General features: G+C 42.3%; 1 protein-coding gene across 10 annotated transcripts in view; it reads right to left on the minus strand.

Annotated features, from left to right (window-relative positions):
* The window catches only part of VPS35L (VPS35 endosomal protein sorting factor like), a 1,435,757-nt gene that overhangs the window by 397,814 nt on the left and 1,012,508 nt on the right, over positions 1-25,435 (minus strand). For all 10 annotated transcript variants that reach the window (XM_073591197.1, XM_073591205.1, XM_073591203.1 and 7 more), the window contains 2 exons: positions 6,032-6,095; positions 4,686-4,784 (listed from right to left, as the gene is read on the minus strand). In XM_073591197.1, the coding sequence (XP_073447298.1) occupies positions 4,686-4,784; positions 6,032-6,095 (163 nt within the window). The remainder of the gene's footprint in view (positions 1-4,685; positions 4,785-6,031; positions 6,096-25,435) is intronic.

Here is a 25,435-nt window from a genome sequence, read left to right on the forward strand (position 1 = left end):
TTCTCCTCCTGAACCTGAATCCACTTACCCTTCCTTAACCCCCCTCACCTACCTATCCCTATTTCCAGCTCCCCCCCCCCCGCCAATACAATAGGTTTGCCCTGACTATGCCAGTCTGTGATGCTCATAAGATACGGTGTTGGCTTTGATGTCGTTGCTTTTGTAATTAATAGCTGTTTTTAGTTAGGAAGTGCTGCGGCCAGAGCGGTACTCATGCACCTCCTCCTGTACTTGGAGACGCAGATTTTTCCCTCTCCTAGTCGGGATTCCCCCTCTTCCTAGAGGTGAGTTGTTTTTGTGACTAGGGGTATGGTGGGTACATACCACTCATGCACTGTGTGTTCCATTCTTTTTCGATCTCCTCTTTCTCTTGCATTTCTACCCTTTCCTTCTTACTAACTTCTCTTCTTTTTCAGTGGCCTGTTTGATCTCACACTGTTCCTGGGTCCTGATTCATTTCAATGAGCAATGGCCCATTCTATTGACCTTTGAGACTAAAATCCGTCTTTGGGTAAGTGACGGCAACTCACTGGCACTCTCTCTTATACTGCTCCATCGCTAACCCCATTGCACCAATCCCTTTGTTGTGTATTGCATCACACAATGTTCAACTAATGAATTTACCTGTTAAACACTGGAATATTTTCCAATATTACCACTCCCAAAAAATAGATATTCTTTTTCTACAAGAAACACACTTTCCTAGCACCTTAGGGTGTTTCACTTTTCCAAAGATGTGATTTTCATATGACTTTGCTTACGCCCCGACTCTCAGTGATGTAAAAGATATATATGCCAAATTTCAAGAAGATTGGATAATATTTAGGGGTTGCACATATTGATCACTTTTGTCAAAGCAAAGTCTGTGGGCTTCACTTGTTAAGAAGTCATATACAACAATGCTGGATAAAGAAAGTCCCATTCAAGGCTTTCTAGAAGAACAAGTGAAAAAGGTTAACTACATCCAAAATGTCCTAAGAGACTGAAGTTATCCAAGAGAAAACTGCAAAGAGTCATGAGTCATATGAATATGAGTCAGCCTCATATATGTTCGCTTTTGGCATGAGGCAATTGTAAGTCTATGGGCTTCAAATAATGATTTGGATATGCTACAGCTTTTGAGCAATTACCCAGATGCAGACGTCAAAAAATGTGCTCTCACAGTTGCTAAGAAACACCTTTGGTATCTGTTAGAAACAAACGTATGATTGGCTTTTTTGGATGAATGTATTACTCAGGCTGTTAAGGAAAATATGACTAAAAATTTTTAAACCGAACCTGCAAAGAAAAAGGAAGTGAAACGATTAGAGGGTAAAAACATGTTTTTTGAAGGAAAAGACCTGAGCCATTTCGTTACTAAATAAAACAAAGACGTTCTTTGAATTGTTTGGGCTCCACGACGTGACAAAATACTGCAGTGATTCTCTAAGAAGCCATGTGAACGCTCTTAAAGTTGTCAATGATATCGCAGAAAGAGGAATTGCTCTGATAAAAAAGTATAACGAATCGGACAGGGATGAACAACAAAAAAGTGCGGTGGGCAAGTGGTTAATGCATGCTAATATTCTGCTGGCTTTGTAAGCCATAGCTTGACACTGCATACTATTGCTCAGTCTCAGTCTTCTACTAGGACCCCTAGATCCTTCTCCATCCTGGAAGCCCCTAGAGATTCTCCCCCTAAAGAGTAACTTGCATTTATATTTTATCCCCCAAGTGCATTGCCTTACATTTCCCAGTATTAAACTTCATTTGCCATGTAGTAGCCCACGCCATTAATTTATTCAGGTCCTTTTATAAAGTTTCTATATCCTGCTGTGTTGTTGCCCTGCATATTTTTGTATCATCAGCAAACACTGAGATCAAGATATTTATCCCATCCTCTATATCATTTATAAATAAATTAAACAGAATTGTTCTCAGGACAGAGCCCTGGGGTACCCCACTAACCACTCTAGACCATTCTGAGTATACGTTATTTATCACAACCCTTTGGACACACCCCGATAGTCAATTTTCTATCCAGGTACATACCCTATGGTCCATGCCTACATACCTCAGCTTGTAGATTAAGTGTTTAAGCTTACGCAAAATCCAGATACACCACATACACTGGCCTACCTTTGTCCAAATGGCAGCTCACTACCTCGTAAAATGTTAATAGGTTGGTTTGGCAAAAGCGATTTTTCCTAAACCTGTGCTGATTACTGCTAATTATACTGTTTTCATCAGAAAATTCTTGGATATGGTCCCTTATCATCCCCTCGAATAGTTTGCAAACTACCGACATGCCTATAAGTTCCAAGGAATAGATCTCTGCCCTTTACTGAATATTGGTACCATGTGGGAATTTCCACCAATCAGCTGGTACCTGGTCCTGTCAGTAAGCTATTCATGAAGATTAGGAATAGAAGTCTGGCTTTAACCTGAGTACTTTAAGGACTCTTGGGTGTAAGCCATCTGGTCCGGGTGATTTATTTATGTTACACTTCTCTAATCCTTTCCGGATTCCAGCCTCTCTTAGCCACAAGGGTAGCTCCTGTGGTGTGTTACTAACAATACTGTTGTAGTCGGTATACCCCTCCTTTTCCTGTGTAAAGACTGAGGAAAGAAGAAAGTATTTAGCTCAGCTGCCTTCCCCTTGTCATCTGTAACCACCTTCTCTTTCTCGTCCTTTATGGGGCCTATGTGTTCTGTCCTCACCTTTTTATGATTAATATATTTAAAAAAAAAACTTCTTGGGATTATTTTTACTCTCCTCCGCTATGTGTCTCTCATAGTCTTTTAGCCACCCTGATTGCGTTCTTACACCTCACATTGCATTCCTTGTATTGTTTGAATGCTAACACTGACCCCTCCACTTTGTATTTTTTAAAGGTCTTTTTTTTTTTTGTTCTTCATGACATTTTACTTTTTGGTTCAGCCACCCATGTTTAACCTTTGTTCTTCTATATTTAGTACCTCTTGGAATGCACTCTGCAATATATTTAATATATTCCTAAAGCATTCCCATTTTTCCCTGCAGCATTGAGTACAGTTTAGAAAAGTTTGCACTTTTGAAATTTAGTGTTCTAGTACTCCCTCATGCCTCCCTTTCCTATGATTTATGCGGAATGTAATAATCTTGTGGTCACTAGTTCCCAAGTTGTCCCAATTTTCCACATCTGCAATCAGATCTGTATCATTTGTAATGAAAAGATCTAGCAATGCGTTACTCCTAGTCAGGGAATACACCAATTGGGACATGAAGCTGTCCTGTAGAACATTTGAGAAATGGCGGGCCTTTAATGAGTGGGCTGTCCCTTCCACTCAGTTAATGTTGGGATAGTTAAAGTCCCCCATTATGATGAAATTTCCCTGTCTTGCTGCCATTTCTAATTGTGAAAGGAGACCCAACTGCAGCTCTTTCCTCAGGTTAGGGGGCCTGTAACATACCCCCCACTAGTAATTTCCCGCTTACTTCCACCCTTTGGAGTTCCACCCATATTGACTCCAACTCCCCCCTTGCCCCATCACTGATATCAGCCCGCTCTTCTACCCTTAATCATTCCTGATATATAGAAGCACCCCTCCCTCTCCTACCCTCCGATACAAGGAATACCCCTGGATGTTTGCCAGCCAGTCATTTGAGCTGTAAAACCAAGTATTTGATGTTCCCATGCAGCCCACATCCTCGTGTAGTAGCAGCTCCATTGCCTCCATTTTATTGACTAGGCTTCTGGCATTTGTGAACATTCCCCTGAGTTTTGTATTGGTGCAGATTTTAATTTCCACATGATTACTCAGGCTTCATTTTTGAATTGGTAACTCCTTAACCCCCCGGGATTAGATGTTACGGCTATAATACCACTAGTGTCTCCACTAATCCTCATTGACCTATGCTCATTGCCGGTTATCGCTACGGCTAAACCCTCCCCCCGAACAGCTAGTTTAAAAGCCCCTCCAACTTAGTGGCCATCTTTATTCCCAATAGAGCTGTACCATCCCTATTAAGGTGCAGCCCATCCTTACTAAAGAGCTGGTAACCGACTCCAAAGTCAGTCAAGTTCTCCAGGAACCCAAACCCCTCTTTCCTATACCAGTTCCTCAGCCACTTGTTCAGTTTCCTAATCTCCTGGTGCCTCTCTGGTGTGGCTCGAGGAACAGGTAGTATTTCAGAGAAAAATAATCATGAAGTTTGTACACTTACTTTATAAAGAACCCCACACATTCACTTCCTTGATTTCTGACACACATTCATTATGTCTGGTGTATATGCAATGCTGTGCCATGTATTTCACAGTTGCTGCCTTCTGAACTACAGAGATACTGTGAGGCAGAATTTTAAGAGGCAGGGTCCCTACAGGCAACAAGGTACATGGATACTTAGTTCACAGAAATCAAAAGAAAACCAAAGGAATGAGCAGAAAAAAAGCAGCAATGCATGTAGTGAATCCATGAAGCTGTGTAAAGAGATGGCCAGCAGACAAGCAACAATCACAACATGAAAGGGGGGTTTTCGAGTAAGCCTATACTGGATTCTCAAAAATAACTATTGTTTGTATTTCTATTACAATGCTGTTATAAAATGAAAAAGTATGCTGTAACTAGAAAACTATTTTAAGCAATTTGTTGTACATGGAAGGCAATGATACATGGGCAACAATACAGCTTTAGCACACATAAATAGCCCTGCTGATTTCACTTACATGAATTAACTGCACAAGCACAGGCTCTAGATTACAGAACATTGCTCTGGCTTCCACATAAAAACTTAGTTGTTGCTCAAAGTCACGCCCAAAAGAGACCTGTAAAGGATGAGAAAAAGACAAGTGTTAGGTCTAGTACAACTTGGTGATTTAAAGGGAAGTATAATGAATCTTCAACCCTTTTGTGACTATGACCCACTACTACAATAAAATGCATTTTGTTTTGTTTTTTCCTACTTGAACACTAAATCTAAAACCCTTTTTTTCCTTACGTAAAACACCCTGACCCCAACACTAACATTCTCTAAACAAGATCAAGCGATGATCAATTTTATCTTTATTTTTGAACAAGCTGATTGGCTAATCAAAGTGATCCCAGCTCCGGATCACTAGTACAAGACCAGGAGCTGTTGGCGACAGCTTGGTCTCTGTGCTTGGGAAGCACTTCCAGCACACAGTTATGCATATATGCTGTGCCCAGAAAGAAAGCCCACTTCCTTCTCTCCGCATATATGGCTGAAGCGGTCATAAAGGGGTTAAAGTGTACATTTGGATTACTACTGCAGTGCATCTAAAGGCAAAACTTTTATTTTTAGAGTGTGGCTTGGTCAAGTCTTTTTTTTTCTCCCCCATCTATGTCCTGTCAGATATTTTTTACCACTTCCTGTCCAAGACATACAACAGATTGTAAGAGGAATTTTCTTCAAAGTGAAAGGAAATGCTCTTGTTGGCAGCTGTCACCAAAACAGTTTTCCCTTTAAGAAGATTTCAACTGTATTCTTGTCACATAACAACTTTAAAATACTGAATACCTGTAAACTATTTTCTAAGGCTGGCCACTTTACAAACATCTAAGTATTTTCACTATTATATTACATATAGAGATTTGTAAATTAGCTACTAGATAGAATAAACAGCAATTTCAATCTCTGAAAGCACAAGCTGGCAGAATTCTATTGCAATCTTTGGTGCACACAAGAACAGAATATGCACGCATACAAAATTAAAAGGCATGCTCACAAAAGTTAGGAGTTTGGTGAATAAAATGGAAGAACTACTGATACATGAGGAGGATTTCGTCTTTGTGAGCGTTTCGCAGCTCACATGGCTTGTGACTATGCAGGGGTACTCTGTGTATCAAAGGGACAGGGAAGGTAGAAGAGAGGGAGGGGTGTGCATGCAAGTGTGGAGTGTTTGGAGTGAGGAGGTAAAGATAAACCCTTCCCAGAAGCAAACTTGGCCAAAACTGCCCAAAGATATTGCCACTCTATACTGTCAAAGGCTTTAGTAGAAAGATCATAGGTGGGAGTATCCCAGCTTAAATGACACGAAGCAGAGATTCTTACCATTCTTACGAGTACATTAATGTGATGGGCCAACATCCTTTTTTCATCCTCAAGGGTTAGAGCACTATATAAAAAAAAAAAAAAAAGAAAATGTATAATAAAAATAAATTTCAATCAAATATGATCCATAATGAAGCAAAACTTTAAAATTATACCTTGTACTAGGGCTGTGCCCACACTGCCAGGATTAACTGGTTATTTAGTATAGTGGAGAGGAAAAGCACTTTAACCACTTGCCAACCGCTCCATAGCACATTTACTATTACAGGGTGGCCGTGCTGCGCAGAATCACATGTATATAAACTGCACTTCCGGGTTTTGAATACTAGTGTGTGCTGCCGGCGGCTCGCTCCCACTTTTATTTTACACAGTGGGAGCTGATCAGCAGGTCCTGTGGACCCGATGTCTGCCTGCACCCGCTGATCTTTCGGTACTGGGACAGAATGGCAGTCTGCCTATGTAAACAAGGCAGATTGCCATTCTTTCAGTTCAGATCCATGCATTCCACTAGTAAGAGCACCTCCCCCACTACACTGAAACATTAGCTAGGCACACAGTTAACCCGTTGATCAACCCCTGATATTAACCCCTTCACTGCCAGTGTCATTAGTACAGTGATCATGCATATTTTTAGTACTGATCACTGTAATGTCACTGGTCTCCAAAAAAGTGTCAAAAGTGTCAGCTGTCCGATTTGTTGCAATATTGCAGTCCCGCTATAGATCGCTGATTGCCACCAATATTAGTAAAATAAAATAAATAAAAATATCCCATAGTTTGTAGGCGCTTTTACCAAAAATATGTACCAGAACACATATTGGCCTAAATTGATTTAGAAATGTTATTTTTTTATTGGATGTGCTTTAGAGCAGAAAGTAAAAAATATTGTTTTTGTTTCAAAATTGTCAGTCGTTTATAGCACAAAAAAAAAACAAAAAAAAACCCGCAGAGGTGATGAAATACCACCAAAAGTAAGCTCTATTTATGGAAAAAAAAAGACATACAATTTATCTGGGTACAGCGTCGCATGACCACGCAATTGTCGATCAATGTAACGCAGTGCCGTAAGGCAAAAAATGGCCTGGTCAAGACAGGGGGTTCACCTTCCAGAGGTGAAGTGGTTAACTTACCTGATCCTCAGCTACCCTGACAGATAGAGCTCCCCACACTGTCCCTCTGGGCCATCATGTCCAATGCAAGGCTATAAACTCTGCACTGGCCGTGATGACATCAGGCCCTTCGACTGCTGGAGCACAGGTAAAAACATGCTACAGGAACCGGTCTAGAAGCGCAGAGGGGTGGGTAGGTTAATTTCCTTTAACAACTCCTCAGACCTAAATAAGCATTTAACCCTTGCAGTGCAGGCACACTCCCACTGCAAGGGATATATTTTAAGATACTTGGAGTTGGGCTTGCTTACAAAAGAAAAACAAAACAAAACAAAAATATCTTCTGTGAAGAAGCAGCTAAGCTAAAATAAATGTCTGGATTGTCATTCTTATCCTTGGTTTACCGTTTAAGAATCAATGACTTGTTTAAAGCATAAAGACTGTCTAGAGCCCTGACATCAGATTGCATATTTATTCCAGGATCAGTGACTTTAAGGGCCCATTCACATCACAGTGTTGTGAGCTGAAATGCACAACAGCCCATTCAAAATCATTGGGCTAAAATGTTCCACAACATATATGAAAATGGGGCAGGTTGCAATTGTCCCCTTCCCAATGCACCGGAAACTGTATACTAAACTGTGCTGTAGCAAACACATGTAATGTGCATTAAGGTAACACGTTACCCCAGCACAATGCTGTATGCTGTGAAAAGGCCTTATGGGTGTGCACTATTTTTGAACTATCGTTGAGTGTTAGGCAGCCCATTTAAATTACTGAGCTACCTAAATGCAACACATGCCAATGTGTGTATTGCACCATAGCAGACCGGGCTGGTGTGAATGGGCCCTAAAAGACACTCAATATCAACAAAGTTGCAGTAGCAGTTCCCACATTTATACAATAGCCAGCTGTTGTTGACCAGTGAGGTCCCTTCTGGTTCTCCTCTGGGTTCAGCATCTTTATCCAGCTTGATTTACGAGCCTAGGGTGATGTAACTCCCTATCAACACGGGAGCAAATTCATCCCAGTGTCCAGGGCATGGCGAAAAAGCACATCGAGCTGGACGTGCAGTTTTTAGTGTACATTCTAAAAAAAATTGTGAGCATGTAGTTCAATGCAAATTTTATTACAAAATAAACAAAAAGTATGTTTGCTCTGCAAAAAAAAAAAAATACAATACAATAAAACTCTTCCTGCTTGCAAACTTTTTTTTTTCTAATGTAAAAATATACTTTAAAAGTTAAAGTAGATCTAAACTATAACATTTAATTTGTCAAAGCACTGTTTTGTTAAAAAAATAAAATTTTCACCCCTTTTTCTACAGTAGTCCTGATCTCCTCCAGCCTCTTAAATTAGCCATAAATACTAAATTTTTTCAGCGGGCGGAACAAAAAAAATTAAGATTCCTTTATATACTACACAAAGGGTGAGCAACACAGCAAATTCTCTAGAGTCACTTGAAGATTTTTACAGCTAAAGCTGGTCTCAAATTAGGCCTAAAAATCCATCTTGCAAAACTAACAAATGCGTGAACAGCCTTGCAAATCTAAGAAACAGATGCCTGATACTGGAAAGCGAATAAGGCACTCACCACCGAGTCGAGTCTGGGAGGGACGGCCCGTGTCAGATGGGCATCCTTGTACAAGGCCCCATCTTGGATTCACCAGTGGAGAGTGTACTGAAGGAGTATCTGTCTATAATATGCCTTTTTTTTTAAATTTACAAAACATCTAAGGTGAGTTCACATCTTGAGTGGCACGATGGTGGTGGTGTGGTGCGTAGGATTTGGGTCATTATTTAAAGTCTCAGCAAAGCTCTTCAGTTGGCACAATATATACATTTATGGACATTCTCGGAATGATTATTTAACTACTTGACCTCCGGAAGGTTTTCCCCCCTTTAAGACCAGGGCATTTTAACTGGCAATTGCTCGGTCATGCAGCACTATACACAAATTTTATATTTTTTTTTTACCCAAATAGAACCTTTTTTTGGTGATATTTAAAGCATTTGTTACCCTAACATATTATTTTCCTGATATGTACCTGCTGTATCATATACTTGCATAAGAAAGTATCCTGTTCTCTTTGTATTGCTTCCTTTATGTGAAATCCTTGGTGTTCCTGCTAGTCCCCTTGCTTTCCTACAAAAAACTGACCACACTAAGCAGGAGAGCACAGCCTGGTCTCCTCCAATAATCGGAATGGGAAGCTCAGTGTGCTGCTGCTTCTCCTCCTCCCAGCTCGTATGCAGCCAAGAACAGAGGGGATGTAATCATTTACAAAAAAGGGAAGTTTTTTTTGTTTTATTTCTATACAAAAAATGTTTTGCCTTTCATTTCTATTTTAAACTGAATGGGCTGTTTTACAAGGTGATCATTTACAATCACTTTAATCACCACTGGGGTTTTTTTTTTTTTTTGTTATATAAACCGAAAAAAAAGACTGGAAATTTTGAAAAAACAAAACAATATTTTCTGCCTTCGGTTATAAAACATATTCAATACATAGTTAGTTACATAGTTAGTCAGGTTGAAAAAAGACACAAGTCCATCCAGTCCAACCATAGAATAAAATCAAATTTCTTCATAATTTAGGCCAAAATGTGTTCTGCTACATTTCTTAAAAAACAAAATCCTAATAAGTGCATATTAATTGGTTTGTGTGAAAGTTATAATGTCTACACAAACTATGGTATATTTGAAAATTGATCAATCCTGATGTATTGATCTAATTTCTTGAGGGCCTAAAATGCCTGGACAGTACAAATACCCCCTAAGTTACTCTTTTGGAAATATTTATTTAGTAAGAGGCATAGTGAAGTTGAATTTTTTTTTGTTACAGTTTTCAATTCTTGGGAAAATGAAGAAATTACTTTTATTAATTTAAAAAAAATTTATTTATTTTTTTTTTTAACATCCTGTCATCAAAGTAGCTCAGTGTCACCATAGTGACACGGTACTGCTCTGGGGGTGGAGATCAGGGATTTGTTTTACACCATTATTGCTTATAACAGTGATGATCACTGTCATAAGCAACAGTTTTATCTGTCATAATTGGTTTTCATTAATGACAGCTTGTGATCTGTGACTGGCTACAGTTAATCACATGGTATAGGGTGCTGTGATTGGCTCAGGTACCATATGATAGCTGTGAGACAATAAAACAGGGATATGCAATTAGCGAACCTCCAGCTGTTGCAGAACTACAAGTTCCATGAGGCATAGCAAGACTGAAAGCCACAAGCATGATACCCAGAGGCAGAGGCATGATGGGACTTGTAGTTCTGCAACAGCTGGAGGTCCGCTAATTGCATATCCCTGCAATAAAAGCATCATAATAGTAAGCAAAACAGTCATGAATGGAAGCCATACATGACTGTTTTGTTTATATTGTAATCATGTAAACTCCCAGCAGCCAGGTACCGAGTACGATGAACACAGCGGTCATGCAGTTGCACCACTGGGGCACAGGAGTGCACATTAGCTTAGCAGCATACCAGTATGATGCTGAGCCTACGGCTGCCGCAGTAAATGTACTAAAGCGTGGGACATGTGGTTATTATTGTTTAAAAGACACTAAGCTATGTTTAAGAAGATATATTTGATGTTCACAGTACACTCGCTTCTGTTCCGACGTGTTGAATCACCTGATTTCAGTGATGTCACATCCTGTCTAAACTAGAAGTCGGCCATCTTGGTATACCTTTAATGCTGTATTGAGTCTTGACTCCCAGTGATATTCCGAGTGGCTTTTTAATGGTTTTTATGAAGTTTTAATAAACTACTGCACTACGGAAGTGTTCATTTTTTTCTCTTTGAAGTGTGTGTGTGTGTGTGTATATATATATTGACCAAAGGCAGAAAGTCAGTGATGATAAAGTGTAATAACGATGCCGAAAAAGCTTTTCAAAAGCTTAAGACGGCATTGTGCCAGGGTCCAGTGCTCGTAGCTCTGGATTTTGCTAAAGATTTTGTAGTCCAGACAGATGCTTCAAGTGAAGGATTAGGAGCAGTCCTGTCTCAAGAGATCAATGGGGAAGAGCACCCCATAGTTTTTCTGAGTAGGAAACTGACGGCAGCAGAGAGAAACTACTCTGTGGTGGAGCGGGAGTGTCTGGCCATCAAGTGGGCTTTGGACTCTCTGCAATATTTTCTCCTAGGTAGGAGGTTTCGCTTGGTGTCAGACCATGCCCCATTGACCTGGGTGAGACAGAACAAGCACACCAATGCCAGGGTAACAACAAGGTGGTTCCTTTCTCTCCAGGAGTTCAATTTCATGGTAGAACACAGACCAGGGAGACAACATCAGAACGCCGATGCCCTCTCACGAGTTCATTGTATGATGTTGAGTGGTGCCTCCAACACCTCCGCGTTGAGGCGGGGGGATATGTACAGGATGCCAAGGTTGGGTCCTGGAAGGATGCTATATAGCACCAGTATTTGGGTTGTGGTCCCTTTAAGGGAGTCACAGTAGTGTTCAGGGGGTCACCCAGAATAGTTGAGGAATTCCGGGAGTAGATCCAATCAGGAGAGGACTGACTCGCAGTCCTCTCTATCTTAATAGAGAGTTATTTGGAACCCGGAATTTGGAAGGCTCTGAAGTGATATTCGGGTGGGAAAGAGCCTCCACCCCTGATCACAGGGATTCAGCACACAGGGGGTTAAAGGCCTCCAGGAAACAGCTCATAAAAGACAGGAAGTAGTGAAGAGGTGGTGGTGAGGAGGAGTAGGTGATTACACCTGTCACGATGAGCGGTGTACCTGTTTGGAGCTGCTAAAGATTCAACAAGGACTTTTAAAAAATGGGGTGAAGACCCGGCTACAAACTATGTGCCTTTTGATTTTCTTTGTGCTGAAGATAAGCAGACTTTATTTTGTATTTTTGTGCTGTGTGCTGAATGAAGCTGCTTAAACAGTTTATGCACTTGGTTCCGTGCAGCTATTATCCCCAAACTTTACATATATATCTATTAATATAGATATATATCTATCTATATATATAGATAGATATATATCTTTTGGATCCATCAACTCCTGAGGCAGATGTGGATGCCAGCATAGAAGCGGTATATACAAAGTGCCATCTGACCTTTAGGGGTCTTTTTTGTGAAGTGAGCGTGCATGCTGGCTGGTGGAAGATCACAGTCACATTCTGTGTGGGAAGAAACACGGGTGCTGGATGTGAAGACTCACTTTTGGACAAATAGATATACAGTATATTCCTAAAAGCAGGATATTTGTGCTCATTTATCACCACCCACTTGGTCTTTCAACATTGATGTGTCTTTGTTTGCTCTTCTAGATTTGAATTTATATATATATATAACGTGACAGACCTAGCCGGGACAGAGGCTGTTGGAGGGGACTGAATGCAAGCCTCTTGTCTTTGGATTATGGGCTCTGGATTTTTAATGGAACAATACTCTTTGTGAGGTGAATTAGAAATCCAGTCTGAACTGTACTAATCGGACTCAGTCGTGTATATATGTATATATTGTATGCTGCTTGATTCTGTTGGGTACTCCTTGCTGTGGTCATTTTGGGATGTGTGTCCCTGAAGAGGGAGGGGGGATTCCTCCAGCAGCCCCATGCTGATAAGACTGATTCATACTGTTGGGACACATACTGTGAGGAGATGCTGGTGTCATCAACTCCACTCACCTGTCTGATGTCAGCTATAATGTGTTTAATGTAAATGAGTTTAGTCTGGCTTACCACAGGTTCTAAGGGTATTCAACTAATTGTTGTTTGTTCTAATTAACCCTGTGTTGATGTTTATGGTAATGTGTGTTGAATAGTCAATGAGCTGATCACCATTGTCCTCTATACAATGTAGGAGACTGGCCGACACCTATTGGAGCTTCTGCTATTGTGAGAAAATGTCCTGTGGTTGTACTTATAATTAACTCTGTTACTGTGTGAAGCTCGGTGCCCACAAGTCTGTGTCCTACAGGTCATGTCTCTGAGTCATCTGGTCTGGGTGAATGATTTAATAAACTAGCTCATGTTAATTAGGTTACGATTGTATTGTTAGAGTAATATGAGCAGGAGGGGGGAACCTCATCTTCTCCTGTATATAAGACTGTATTCTGGTTCTAAATAAAGTTAGTTCATGTTAGCACCTAAGCAAGTGTCGCCTTGTTTCGTGCTTATGAGCGGTTGGAATATCTGATATCTGTATCCAGACTACAAGGAAGTGGTATACTGACGGAAGCACTCAAGCAGAGTGTGGGACGTTCCGTGACAATATTCCTTTTGGCATCAATCTTTTAATTAAATATTTGGTTTTTACACCCCTGGAGGGTGTTTACTGTCACATTTTGACCATTATTGGTTTTCGCTGCCAAGTGTATATATTCTATGCTTTAGTACATTTTGTGTGGACTTATTGGGGTTGCATTACACTTACAGCGTCTTGAAAAAAAAAGTATTCATAACCCTTGAAAGTGTAAATCAAGTGTATAGTGTCCTTCGCGCTTGTCGGATGTAAAAATAAAACTAATTGCAGTGTCAAAAATATAAAATCGCATAAAGAGTGACTAATAATATTGCAGCAAAAATATAAAGATTTCGCGCAATATTAAATAAAATTACAATAAATGGATAAATAAATATATTAACGTGTGTCATACATGTGCAAGTTGCATAGTAAGCGAAGTAGAACGTGACAATAAAGGTGCTAATTAGTGAGCTATTACTACAAAGGATGAATTATCTCTATAATGTAGCATCTAGCTTTAATCGTTATCTACTAATAGTGATTGATTAATAACAGCAAGACGTGCGTGAAAACACAATTAAAAGTAATCATTGATTAAAGCTTAATAAAAAACATAATAAAACGCACAATCCAAAAAACTGGTGCAGGTGAATATAAAACATATATGTATAAAACTTGGGACATCACTCCATAATCTCATGAGAGATAGTAGGTTAAGGGAAATACTCATCAGCACTCTGTTAAAATGGAAAATAAAGTGCTATTGGAGAATAATGGGTTAAAAATGAGAAAGTCTATGAATAAATGCCGTTTTTCTATTCAGTTATGATGCATAAGGTAGACTGGGTGCGTGACCCTGCTGTCAGGGGCGCTTTAATACACATTTATTATTTATATGCACAACCCCAATAATTAATATTCATATAAACTAGACAACTAATCTCAATCTATTGTTAATCCGTACAATGTGACGCTTTCACGTCAGATCGCAGTGTATATTAGCCATGACACTATAACAAGTATGCCACATATATGAACCTGTGATAGAGGAATAATAGCATATACCTCCAACAAAAATGGAGATTACAAAACTCCCCTTAGTCTCAAGAAAAATGGCGCTAGACTAAAACAACATAAACCATAAGTAAAATGGCGGCCCGAGAACTTCCGGTCCCATTATATTTAAGCTAACCATCAGCAGCCAATCCGGTTCCCCAGATGAAGACACGTGACGGTGTTGTAACGCGTAGGGATTGGCTGAGCGGTTCGACACATTTTGAAGCACAAGTGAGAACGCCACAACCCTTCTTATCATTACTCTGCCTGTTTTATATTTTATAAATGTAAGAGCATTACTTTAAATACATTCCCCCGGGTTTTAAAAACTTTAATACACTAGTGGAGCCCCTGTTTTCTCCCCCTCCCCGATCTCTGTTTTATCTCCCCTGCTATTGAGAGAACCACCTTGGAGATACAGAGAGTGACGGACTGAGGATTAACTACAGAGAGAGCAGAGATTTCGGTGACAGCTGCCAGAACAACAAATCCTGTACTATTGAATGCTGTTTTTCTACAATATGAAGGTGAGGGTCCTAAGAGACCATTAGAGGATACACCAACAGCAGGGTCACGCACCCAGTCTACCTTATGCATCATAACTGAATAGAAAAACGGCATTTATTCATAGACTTTCTAATTTTTAACCCATTATTCTCCAATAGCACTTTATTTTCCATTTTAACAGAGTGCTGATGAGTATTCCTCTTAACCTACTATCTCTCATGAGATTATGGAGTGATGTCCCAAGTTTTACACATATATGTTTTATATTCACCTGCACCAGTTTTTTGGATTGTGCGTTTTATTATGTTTTTTATTATGCTTTAATCAATGATTACTTTTAATTGTGTTTTCACGCACGTCTTGCTGTTATTAATCAATCACTATTAGTAGATAACGATTAAAGCTAGATGCTACATTATAGAGATAATTCATCCTTTGTAGTAATAGCTCACTAATTAGCACCTTTATTGTCACGTTCTACTTCGCTTACTATGCAACTTGCACATGTATGACACACGTTAATATATTTATTTATTTATTCATTTATTGTAATTTTATTTAATATTGCGCGAAATCTTTATATATTTTACATAACCCTTGAAAGTTTCCACATTTAGTCATGTTACAACCAAAAACGTAAATATATTATATTGGGATAGTGGCACATAATTGTAAAGTGAAAGGAAAAGGATAAATGGTTTTCAACATTTTTTTTACAAATAAATATCTGAAAAGTGTGGCGTGCATTTGTATGCAGCCCACTTTACTCTGATGCCCCTAACTAAAATCTAGTGGAACTGTAAAGGAAATTTGTAAGTTCTGTATATAATTGTATTTTATTTTGTATGTATTGCACACTGCCCTCGCTGTGCACACAACACTAATAATTTTTTCAGTACATGTTTGCATTCTTTCGAGTCCTGATTAGAAATAGTCTGCCTATGTTAAGCCCCTTGCTACCATACAAGTACAATTGTAATATTAACCGCTTCAGCCCCGGAAGATTTTACCCCCTTCCTGACCAGAGCACGACACAAAATTGACATCCTTTTTTTTCCCACAAATAGAGCTTTCTTTTGGTGGTATTTGATCACCTCTGCTGTTTTTATTTTTTGCGCTATAAACAAAAAAAGCGTGACAATTTTGAAACTTTTTTTTACTTTTTGCTCTAATAAATATCCCCAAAAATGTATAACATTTTTTTTCCCCCTCAGTTTAGGCCGATATGTATTCTTCTACATATTTTTGGTAAAAAGAAAATCGCAATAAGCGTATATTGATTGGTTTGCGCAAAATGTATAGCGTCTACAAAATAGGGGATAGTTTTATGGCATTTTTATTAGTAATTTTTTTTTTTAAATTAGTAATGGCGGCGATCTGCGATTTTTATCAGGACTGCAACATTATGGCGGACACATCGGACAATTCTGACACATTTTTGGGACCATTGGCATTAATACAGCGATCAATGCTATAGAAAATGCATTAATTACTGTAAAAATGTCACTGGCAGTGAAGGGATTAACACTAGTGGACAATCAAGGGGTTAATGTGTTCCCTAGTTTGTGTTCTAACTGAAGGGGGGAGGGGACTGTCCAGGGGAGATGACAGATTGCTGTTCATACTCAGTATGAACAGACGATCTGTCTGTTCTCTCCTCAGAGAACCGGAAACTGTGTGTTTACACACAAAGATCCCGATTATCCGTGTGCCCCGAGCGATCGCGGGAGCCCAGCGGTGATCGTGACCGCCGGGCACTCGCATCGGCTTGGGGGGCGAGCGCCCCCCTAGTGGCCACAGGGCGCAGCAATGTTACATAACGTTGTTTCGCCCAGCCATGCCATTCTGCCGCAGTACAACTGCGGCGGATGGTCGGCAAGTGGTTAATGTGATACCCACGCAATCATGTGTATAAAAATCTTCAATTGCATCATAATAAAGCAGAACAGTTATTTGGAAAGATGCGGAGTGTATCTTTTGTGTCTGTTCCCTCCTGCAGTAGTAGTTATTCATTTGCAACCACTAATCAATATGAGGATAGGAGTTGCCTATGTATACAATTCCATGTCAGATGGTGAGCCAGCCAGGAGGGTATTTCACAGGTTGGTGACCCTGAGAATCTGAAACAAGGAGCTTGAGACAATCCGGGAATATCTGATAATCAGCCGGCTGAGGTAAGCATTTTGCTTACATTTGAGTTATCAGACTTCCTTGATCGGTAAGGCATTTTGGGACAAAGGGTATCCATTTTACTCCCCTTAATCGAACTGTTTCGATTGGTGGTTATATGTTATGTTATCACTGTCTACTGTCCATCGGAGTGTTATAGATAAGAAAGGGAAGAATAGTGCTGTTCACAGGCATATGTAGTACATCTGCTAGATAAAGTAGTTTAGAGGCAAGAGAGTATAGGCACAAGTAGAGAAGAGAAAAAGACTGGCCAGTCATTATGGGCATTAAAGTAAGGGAATGAAGGGTAAGAGACCCTCAAAAATGGCCAGCGCAAGAGGAGCGCTATAAAATATATGAACCAAAGGTGCGGTTCTGCCTATAATGAGCCCCTAGATAAATGGTTAGAGTGGACAGGGATCCACAATGGGTAACTGGGTTATCAAAGTCCACAGGGACTAAGAATCATGCAGAGTAAACAGCTAGAGAAACAGCTATCTATGTGAGCAGGATGGATCAAGGGTGACAAGTAACACTAGACAGAAAGGGACATTTTGATGTGAAGTTACAGGAATTTGGGGTCAGGCACTACAAAGTAGTAGTAAAGTCAAAACAGAGAAATGAGAGTCAAAACAGAATACTTTATATGTTGTCAGAGAGGGAAGATGGGATGAGCACTATGGCAGCCCGTCTGATCATAGAAGGTACAGTATGTGAAGTGTGGGATTACAATACATGGGATGCAAAGGATATCAGAACAAAATAAGGAAAACAGAATTTAAGCAGGGAAATATCAAAGAGTTAAAAGAAAGTGAGAGAATGATATGCATGTGTTGTGTACAAATTGGAAAAATGTAAGTGATTTTCGAGAGATATTCGTGTATGTGTGTGAATGCTGGAACCTTTAGTTCTACATCTTGTGTGTGATGTTAGCTCTCTGCAGCCCCCCTCTCTTTTTTCTCTGTCTCATAAAAGAATGTGCTGGAATGAGAAATTAGTGACAAGGACACCCATGACTACATGTATATCATAACAAAATGTGCCGGGTTAATTAATCTAATGATAAACAATGTGATCACAATTATTTTGAATCGGTTTTCCAAACATGGTAAAATGAAGGTTACATTTAACTGCGTATTACACAAATTGAATATCCCTTGATAGTGGAAACATTGTGCATTTAAAAAAGGGAATCTAAGTAAAATGTCCTCCTTCAAGGAAATATATTAGAATGAGGGTGTGATATTTAGATTATCACTTGAGTATTAATTTCTAATATGAGTTTAACAATTTTATTTATAATATAAACTGACAAGCGGACCTGAACGGTCCGACAGTGTAAAAGGGGCCTTATAATTTTTGATCTGGCTGGGAACTTTCTGGTCTCTCATATACAGATTCTTGGTCCTTTTGTTTTTATTTATTTTTATTTTTGAAATCCAAAAGCAGAATGTGTGGATTGTGAAATTATGTGCCCCTTTTCCTTGTAAGAGCCGTGGTATAAGCAAAAGAATACTTTGGATTTATGCCCATCTCTGCATGACCGCAGGGCATTGTTATCATTTATTATGTTATGACATCAGCAAAATAATGTCAGATGGAAACTAAGGACTTGTATTATCTAGCTAAAACTAACAACAGAGCAAGCAATGAGAAATTATAATATTGCCAGGGAAAAGTTGTCTTTTTGAAACATGAAACTGTAGCTCTTATGCAGCGTACACACGGTCGGACTTTTCGACCGGACTGGTCTGACGGACGCTGACGGACCAAATCCGGCGGACAATCCAATCGTGTGTGGGCTTCACCGGACCTTCAGCGGACTTTTCCAGTCGCAAATCTGACGGACTTTAGATTTGGAACATGCTTCAAATCTTTACATCGTAACTCCGCCGGACCCAGAAATCCGCTCGTCTGTATGCTAGTCCGACGGACAAAAAACGATGCTAGGGCAGCTATTGGCTACTGGCTATCAACTTCCTTATTTTAGTCCGGTGTACGTCATCACGTACAAATCCGTTGGACTTTGGTGTGATCGTGTGTAGGCAAGTCAGTTCGTTAAAAAGTCAGTTGAAAGTCTGTCGGACCAGTCCGATCGAAAAGTCCGCCCGTGTGTATGCGGCATTACACAAACAGCATGATAGAAAACAAGCCATTGAAATATATTTCATGCAAGCTGGATCCAGTAATAAAGGGTTTCACCCTGATATATCAGAGCTGTAGTGTTATGCAAAGGTGCTATTAGACAAAGTTAGACATTTTGGTCAAATATTTCATTTTTAATTGTCCCACATTCTGCGCATCAAATATACAGCTAACTAAATTTTTGTCTCAGGAAAGGTTCAAAATATGAATTTGTTTTGTTTTTTATGTACAAATCTAACAATGAAAAATGCGTACATTTGTATCCAGCCACCTTATTGCCTCTATTGGAGGAGGCTGGAGACAAAGAAAAAACATGTGTTAAATTGATGACATAGGAATCAGCTGCTGTGAGCCCAGTGCAGGACACACTCCCCGACGACCCAGATACTTAATTTTTTGTAGATTTGATCCCGATTTTATACTGAGGATGGCAATACCCATACTGAGTATGCAGTTTATCACCCAGAAGGATACTCTGTATTCAGAGTCATTGGATCCTTTTTGCCCAGCTCAAGAAGCCAAGCTCCATGTTTCAGCAAGCCTGTGAGCTATAAAGAGTATATGTTTATATAGATAGTCGAGATTTAGAGAGCTTTTGGTTCCATTTGAAGGGCCAGAAGTTTGTTTTTACTTCAGCAGGTAAACCAATCAAGCTTGCAAAGTTAAATTGATTGGCTGTTTTCAGCCTTCCGGCTTCTTGCTGAGGTAGCCATACTAACATTAAAACTCACACATGGAGGCATGGCTTGAGAGTAGTCGGCAGAGGACAATGTTGTGGAGAGCTCCTGCCATCCTGCTGGATACCCTTGGAATCCCTTCTCCAGCGGAACCATCCTGTCCCCTCTGCAACACCCAGGGCTCCCCAGGCGGCCAGCATGTTTTCTCGGACCAAAATCAAGGCGTTTTTCAGCAGCTGCAGCCGCCTGGAGGACAGACCGTGGCTCCGGCCTAGTCCCGGGAGCGGCGGCCATCTTGCTCCACCCAGCCCCAATACCAGCGCTCACTCCTAGGCTCCCTGCTCACTCTGCGCCCGGCCCTTCAGGCTACACAATCACCGCTCATGGCCGACATCACAGCGCTGTGTCTGTGGCCGCCACAGTGGAAGAACCGCGGCTTCGACCTACCTCCAGGAGCGGCGGCCATCTTGCTCCACGCAGGCCGCAGTGCCAGAATTCACACCCGGCCTCCCTGACCGCCCTGAGTCTGGCTCCCCACCTGCTCGGCAACTTGCATCTACATATCTGCTAGCCGCCACTGCCTGTTGTGCTTGGCAGCGCTCCTCCACTACGGCCTGCAGGAAGAGTGTCAAATCTGGCCTTGTGGGGGGGGGGGTGTGGCTTAGTGATGGCAGCGTGAGGTCGTTCTTTCTGGAGCTCTACATGGGGGAGAGACCTGATAACCGGCCGCTGAACTGTTGGAGAAAGCTGCAATTACATGCCAGGGGACCGTAAGCATTCGCTGGTCATGGGGGAGCAGAGGAGTCGCAAAATTACCAACTATTTTTTACGGCAGCATACCGTCTCCTCCCCGCTGCTCTGGCCAAGATGGCGCCACCGTGAGTTCACCCGGTGGGAGCCGCCGCTAACAGCAAGAAGGGCACACAGGTGGGGGCTGCTGCAGCCAGTGATCTGTCTCCAGTCTGACAGACTGCTCTCTCCCATACTGTCCTCGGCTATCCCGCACTCAGACCCAGAGCCTGGCTCTGATCATGCCGGGGGGATGGGTGACACTGCAGAGGGCTCCCTCTGGGACATAGTGGCAGGCCTGCCCTCTAAACAGGACCTGCAAGAAATGGCAGCCTCTATTGTGAACGCACTCTCGAGGGATCTGCACGATCTACGCCAGCAGGTGGATACGGTAGAGGGTCACAGTTCTGGTATCCTCCACCTCCACTACTGATGCATGCATAGCCTCCTTGGAGATGGAGCAACGGGCCTTCCGTCGCCATCTTGTTGAGGTCCAATTGCGGCTGAATGATGGGGAAAATAGGAGTAGGCGGAACAACCTGCGCGGCATCCCAGGAGCCACCATGGCGCCAGATCTCCACGCCACTGTGGTGGCCATCCTGAACCAGATCCTGGGTAAGCCACTGACCTCGGAGTTAGAGCTGGATAGGGTCCACCGTATATCGGGGCCCCAGGCCCCATCCCTGCCATCTCAGGGCCCTGCCGCCACGGACCTTCCATGGGAAGTCCTTTGCAGGGTGCACTTCTTCACCATAGAGGAGCTTCTTCGCTTGGCCTGGGCGAAAGGCCCAATTGACTTTGATGGAGCCCTTATCCAGATCTACCCTGACATCTCCAGGCAAACACGAGTAATGAGAGGGCTTTTGAGATCCCTCCTCGAGGCGATACGTGAAGCTGAAGCTACATACTGCTGGGGTCACCCTTTCCACCTGATTGTGCGGAAGCAGGGTACCGAGTTCCATTTCCGCTCACCAGACCAACTCCAAGACCTATTCAGCTTCATCAATAAGCCTGCTGTGAGTGTCCCCAATTGGTTTGACTACCTACTATCCGAGGAGGCGCTTGGTCCACCTTTGCCCAGGCTGCAACAGGTCCGATGACCACGCTCTTGCGCCCCTAGTCGTGAGTCTGCCAGATCCCATCCGATGTCCTCTGAGGCCTGACTCATCCATCTACCCTGGTGACCAGTAAGACATTACGGCAGTTGTTCCTGTGGACCTTCCCTGGGCTGTTCCACCAGTTCTCTTGGCTCCCGAACTACCAGGATCCCGACTACTTTGATCCTTTGGGGCTGCCTTGATAGGCACTTCCATCGGCCCCTGACGACCCTAGTGCATAATACATCACTCAGACTATTGTACATGGGGGGATTCCTTTACTACATTAGGGGGAATTTGTTTGTCTGTTGTTTAACCGACTATGGCATTAGGTCATGGATGGCGCTGTGCTGCTCTGTTTGGTGTGCCGCTCCTTCCTGCTCGCCTGCCCTTGGGTGGGCGGTAGGGGAGAGGTGTGCAAATCTTGGAGACCTACTGTCGGGCACCAAGTCCCAATTGTCCGGGTCCCTCTCAACTATCACTGGTCGTGGTTACACTGGCCCCCCTGGCATGGCCCCTAGGGGACTCTGTCTCCGATGTGACTTCCACAGCGGCTGGATCCCCCCCCCTTCTCCCCCAGCATGCCTATGCTGCTGCTCTCTGATTATGGAGCGCTTACTGGGGCCTGCCTGACAGCTCTCCATAGGTTATAGTAAATGTAGGTGGTGTCTAAGCTGCTAACACTGCCTCTGTCTCCCCTACTGTATTTTGTTATTTTTTAATGCAGCTTAATTACCTGTATCCTTGTGGATCCTCGGTTCTGGTGCTCTGGGATACATTGCGGTGTCCCTATATGCATTCTTTTTTTTATTTTTTTTTTAATTCTTTATTTAAATTTTCATAATTTTTACAAAAAGTATACACAACCCCACTTACTCAGGGGTAAAACAATCTACCAAAAATACAAAGCTACCATACACTGTAATGTTTGGGGGACCAGCTAGATCGCAGGACACAGGCTTTTCACTCAAAAGGAGATTTATTGAACTTAAATAGCTTTACAGCAGCAAAAACAAAAGAAAAAGGTTTTAGTCTCACCGACTTGCAAAGTCCAGAACTGCTATCGCAGTTAAACAGTCCTTAATTTCTGTTGCAGCTAGCTTCCCCTGGCAGGAGACTTCCAGGCAGGACACTGCTATTCACTTTTGTTGCTGCCCAACAAACACCATCCACCATCCACATTCTCCTTTACACTCCTCCACCATCCACTCCAACTTCCTGTCTTGTTTTAAACCCACTTCCTCTGACAGGTGAGTTAACCCTTTTTGTTCCCTTAAAGGGACCACAGTCCAAACAGAGGGGAAACATAGCGTCCTTCCAGGACCCAGCCACGGCGTCCTGTACATATCCCCCCCCTGTGCCCCAACGCCATGGAGGTGGAGGCAACAGTGGAGCTCAAACAATGGACTCGGGAGAGGGCATCTGCATTTTGATGCAGTCTCCCGGGCCTATGCTCCACTACAAATTTAAATTCCTGGAGTGCCAGGAATAATGGCATTATTCCCTTTACCCTGTCTCAACCATGTTAAAGGGGCATGGTCAGATATCAGCCTAAACTTCCTCCCCAAAAGGTAATATCTGAGGGATTCCAGAGCCCACTTAATGGCCAGACACTCTCGTTCAATTATAGCGTAGTTTTTTTCCGCTGGTGTTAACTTCCTACTGAGGAAGACTACCGGGTGCTCCTCTCCATTAATAACCTGTGACAACACCGCTCCCAATCCTACATCAGAAGCATCAGTTTGGACAACAAACTCTTTTGAAAAATTGGGTGCTACCAGGACAGGGTGTTGGCACAGTGCCGACTTGAGCTCCAAAAAGGCCTTCTCAGCGTCTGCATTCCACTCCACCATGACCGATTTCCGACCCTTAGTCAGATCGGTCAATGGAGCCGCCAACGTGGCAAAGTTGGGTACAAACCTCCTGTAGTATCCCACCATGCCCAAGAATGCACGTACCTGCTTTTTTGTGAGGGGACGGGGCCAACTCTGTATAGCCTCTACCTTGCTGACCTGAGGTTTCACCACCCCTCTACCCACGATATAGCCCAGGTATTTCACCTCCTCCATTCCCAAAGCACATTTTTCAGGGTTTATTGTAAACCCCTCCTTCCAAAGAGAGTCCAGCACTGCCTGGACTTTGGGCAAGTGTGATTCCCAGTCTCTGCTAAAAATGACTATGTCGTCCAAGTACACTGAGGCATATTTCTGGTGAGGTCGTAAAATCCTATCCATTGCTCGCTGGAATGTGGCTGGAGCAGTTTGCAATCCAAAAGGCATCCTTTTGTACTGAAAACTCCCCTCTGGGGTAGAAAAAGCAGTTTTCTCTCTAGCAGCCTTAGTCAACGGGATTTGCCAATATCCCTTGGTAAGGTCTAATGTAGTGATATACCTGGCTGGACCTAGTCTCTCAATAAGCTCATCTACCCGGGGCATGGGGTAGGCATCAAACCGTGAAACTTCATTAAGTTTCCGAAAATCATTGCAGAATCGCAGAGTCCCGTTGGGCTTCGGTACCAACACAATCGGGCTCGACCACTCACTCTGCGATTCCTCAATAATCTCCAGGTCTAACATCTTCTTCACTTCCTCTGAAACAGCCTTCCTTTGGGCCTCTGGGATGCGGTAGGGCCGGACAAAAACTTTGACTCCTGGTTCCGTGATGATATCATGCTCTATGGTACTCGTGAGCCCTGGCAAGTCTGAAAATTTTTCTTTATTTCTCTGCAAGAACTCCTTTGCCTGCTGGCTTTGGGTTTTAGACAGGGTATTTGCTACTTGGACACTCTCCACCCCAACCCGAGGCTCCAATCTTGCACTAGCCAGGGAGGTCACTGGTTCCCTCTCTGTCCAGGGCTTTAACAAGTTTACATGATATATTTGATAGGGTTTCCTCTTACCCGGTTGGTGGATTTTATAATTCACCTCTCCCACTTTTTCTACAACTTCAAAGGGGCCTTGCCACCTGGCTAAGAATTTACTTTCCACAGTGGGAATCAACACCGCTACTCGATCCCCCACTTGGAAATTCCTTATTTTAGCAGCCCTATTATAGACTCGTCGTTGAGCCTCCTGAGCTTTTTGTAAATGTTCCTTGACTAGTGGCAACACAGTTCGGATCCTCTCCTGCATTTGGGAAACATATTCAAGAACACTCTTATGCTGACTAGGTTCACTTTCCCATTCCTCCTTAACAAAATCCAGTAGTCCGCGAGGTCTCCGCCCATATACCAACTCGAAGGGCGAAAACCCAGTGGAGGCCTGGGGCACTTCCCGGATAGCAAACAGGAGAGCTGGTAACAGACAGTCCCAGTCTTTCCCATCCCTTTGTACAACTCTCTTAAGCATAGATTTAAGGGTCTTATTAAAGCGTTCCACTAACCCATCCGTTTGGGGATGGTAGACCGATGTGCGCAGCTGTTTAATCCGGAAGAGCTTACACACGTCGGCCATAACTCTCGACATAAACGGGGTGCCCTGGTCCGTTAGTATTTCCTTGGGAAAACCAGTCCGTGTAAACAACTGGAATAATTCCCGGGCAATAGCCTTAGAGGAGGTATTTCGCAGGGGTAGCGCCTCAGGATATCGGGTGGCATAGTCGAGAATCACCAGTATGTAGGAGTGACCTCGAG

This window comes from Aquarana catesbeiana, linkage group LG06 (genome assembly GCF_042186555.1).
Source record: "Aquarana catesbeiana isolate 2022-GZ linkage group LG06, ASM4218655v1, whole genome shotgun sequence".
Lineage (NCBI taxonomy): Eukaryota > Metazoa > Chordata > Amphibia > Anura > Ranidae > Aquarana > Aquarana catesbeiana.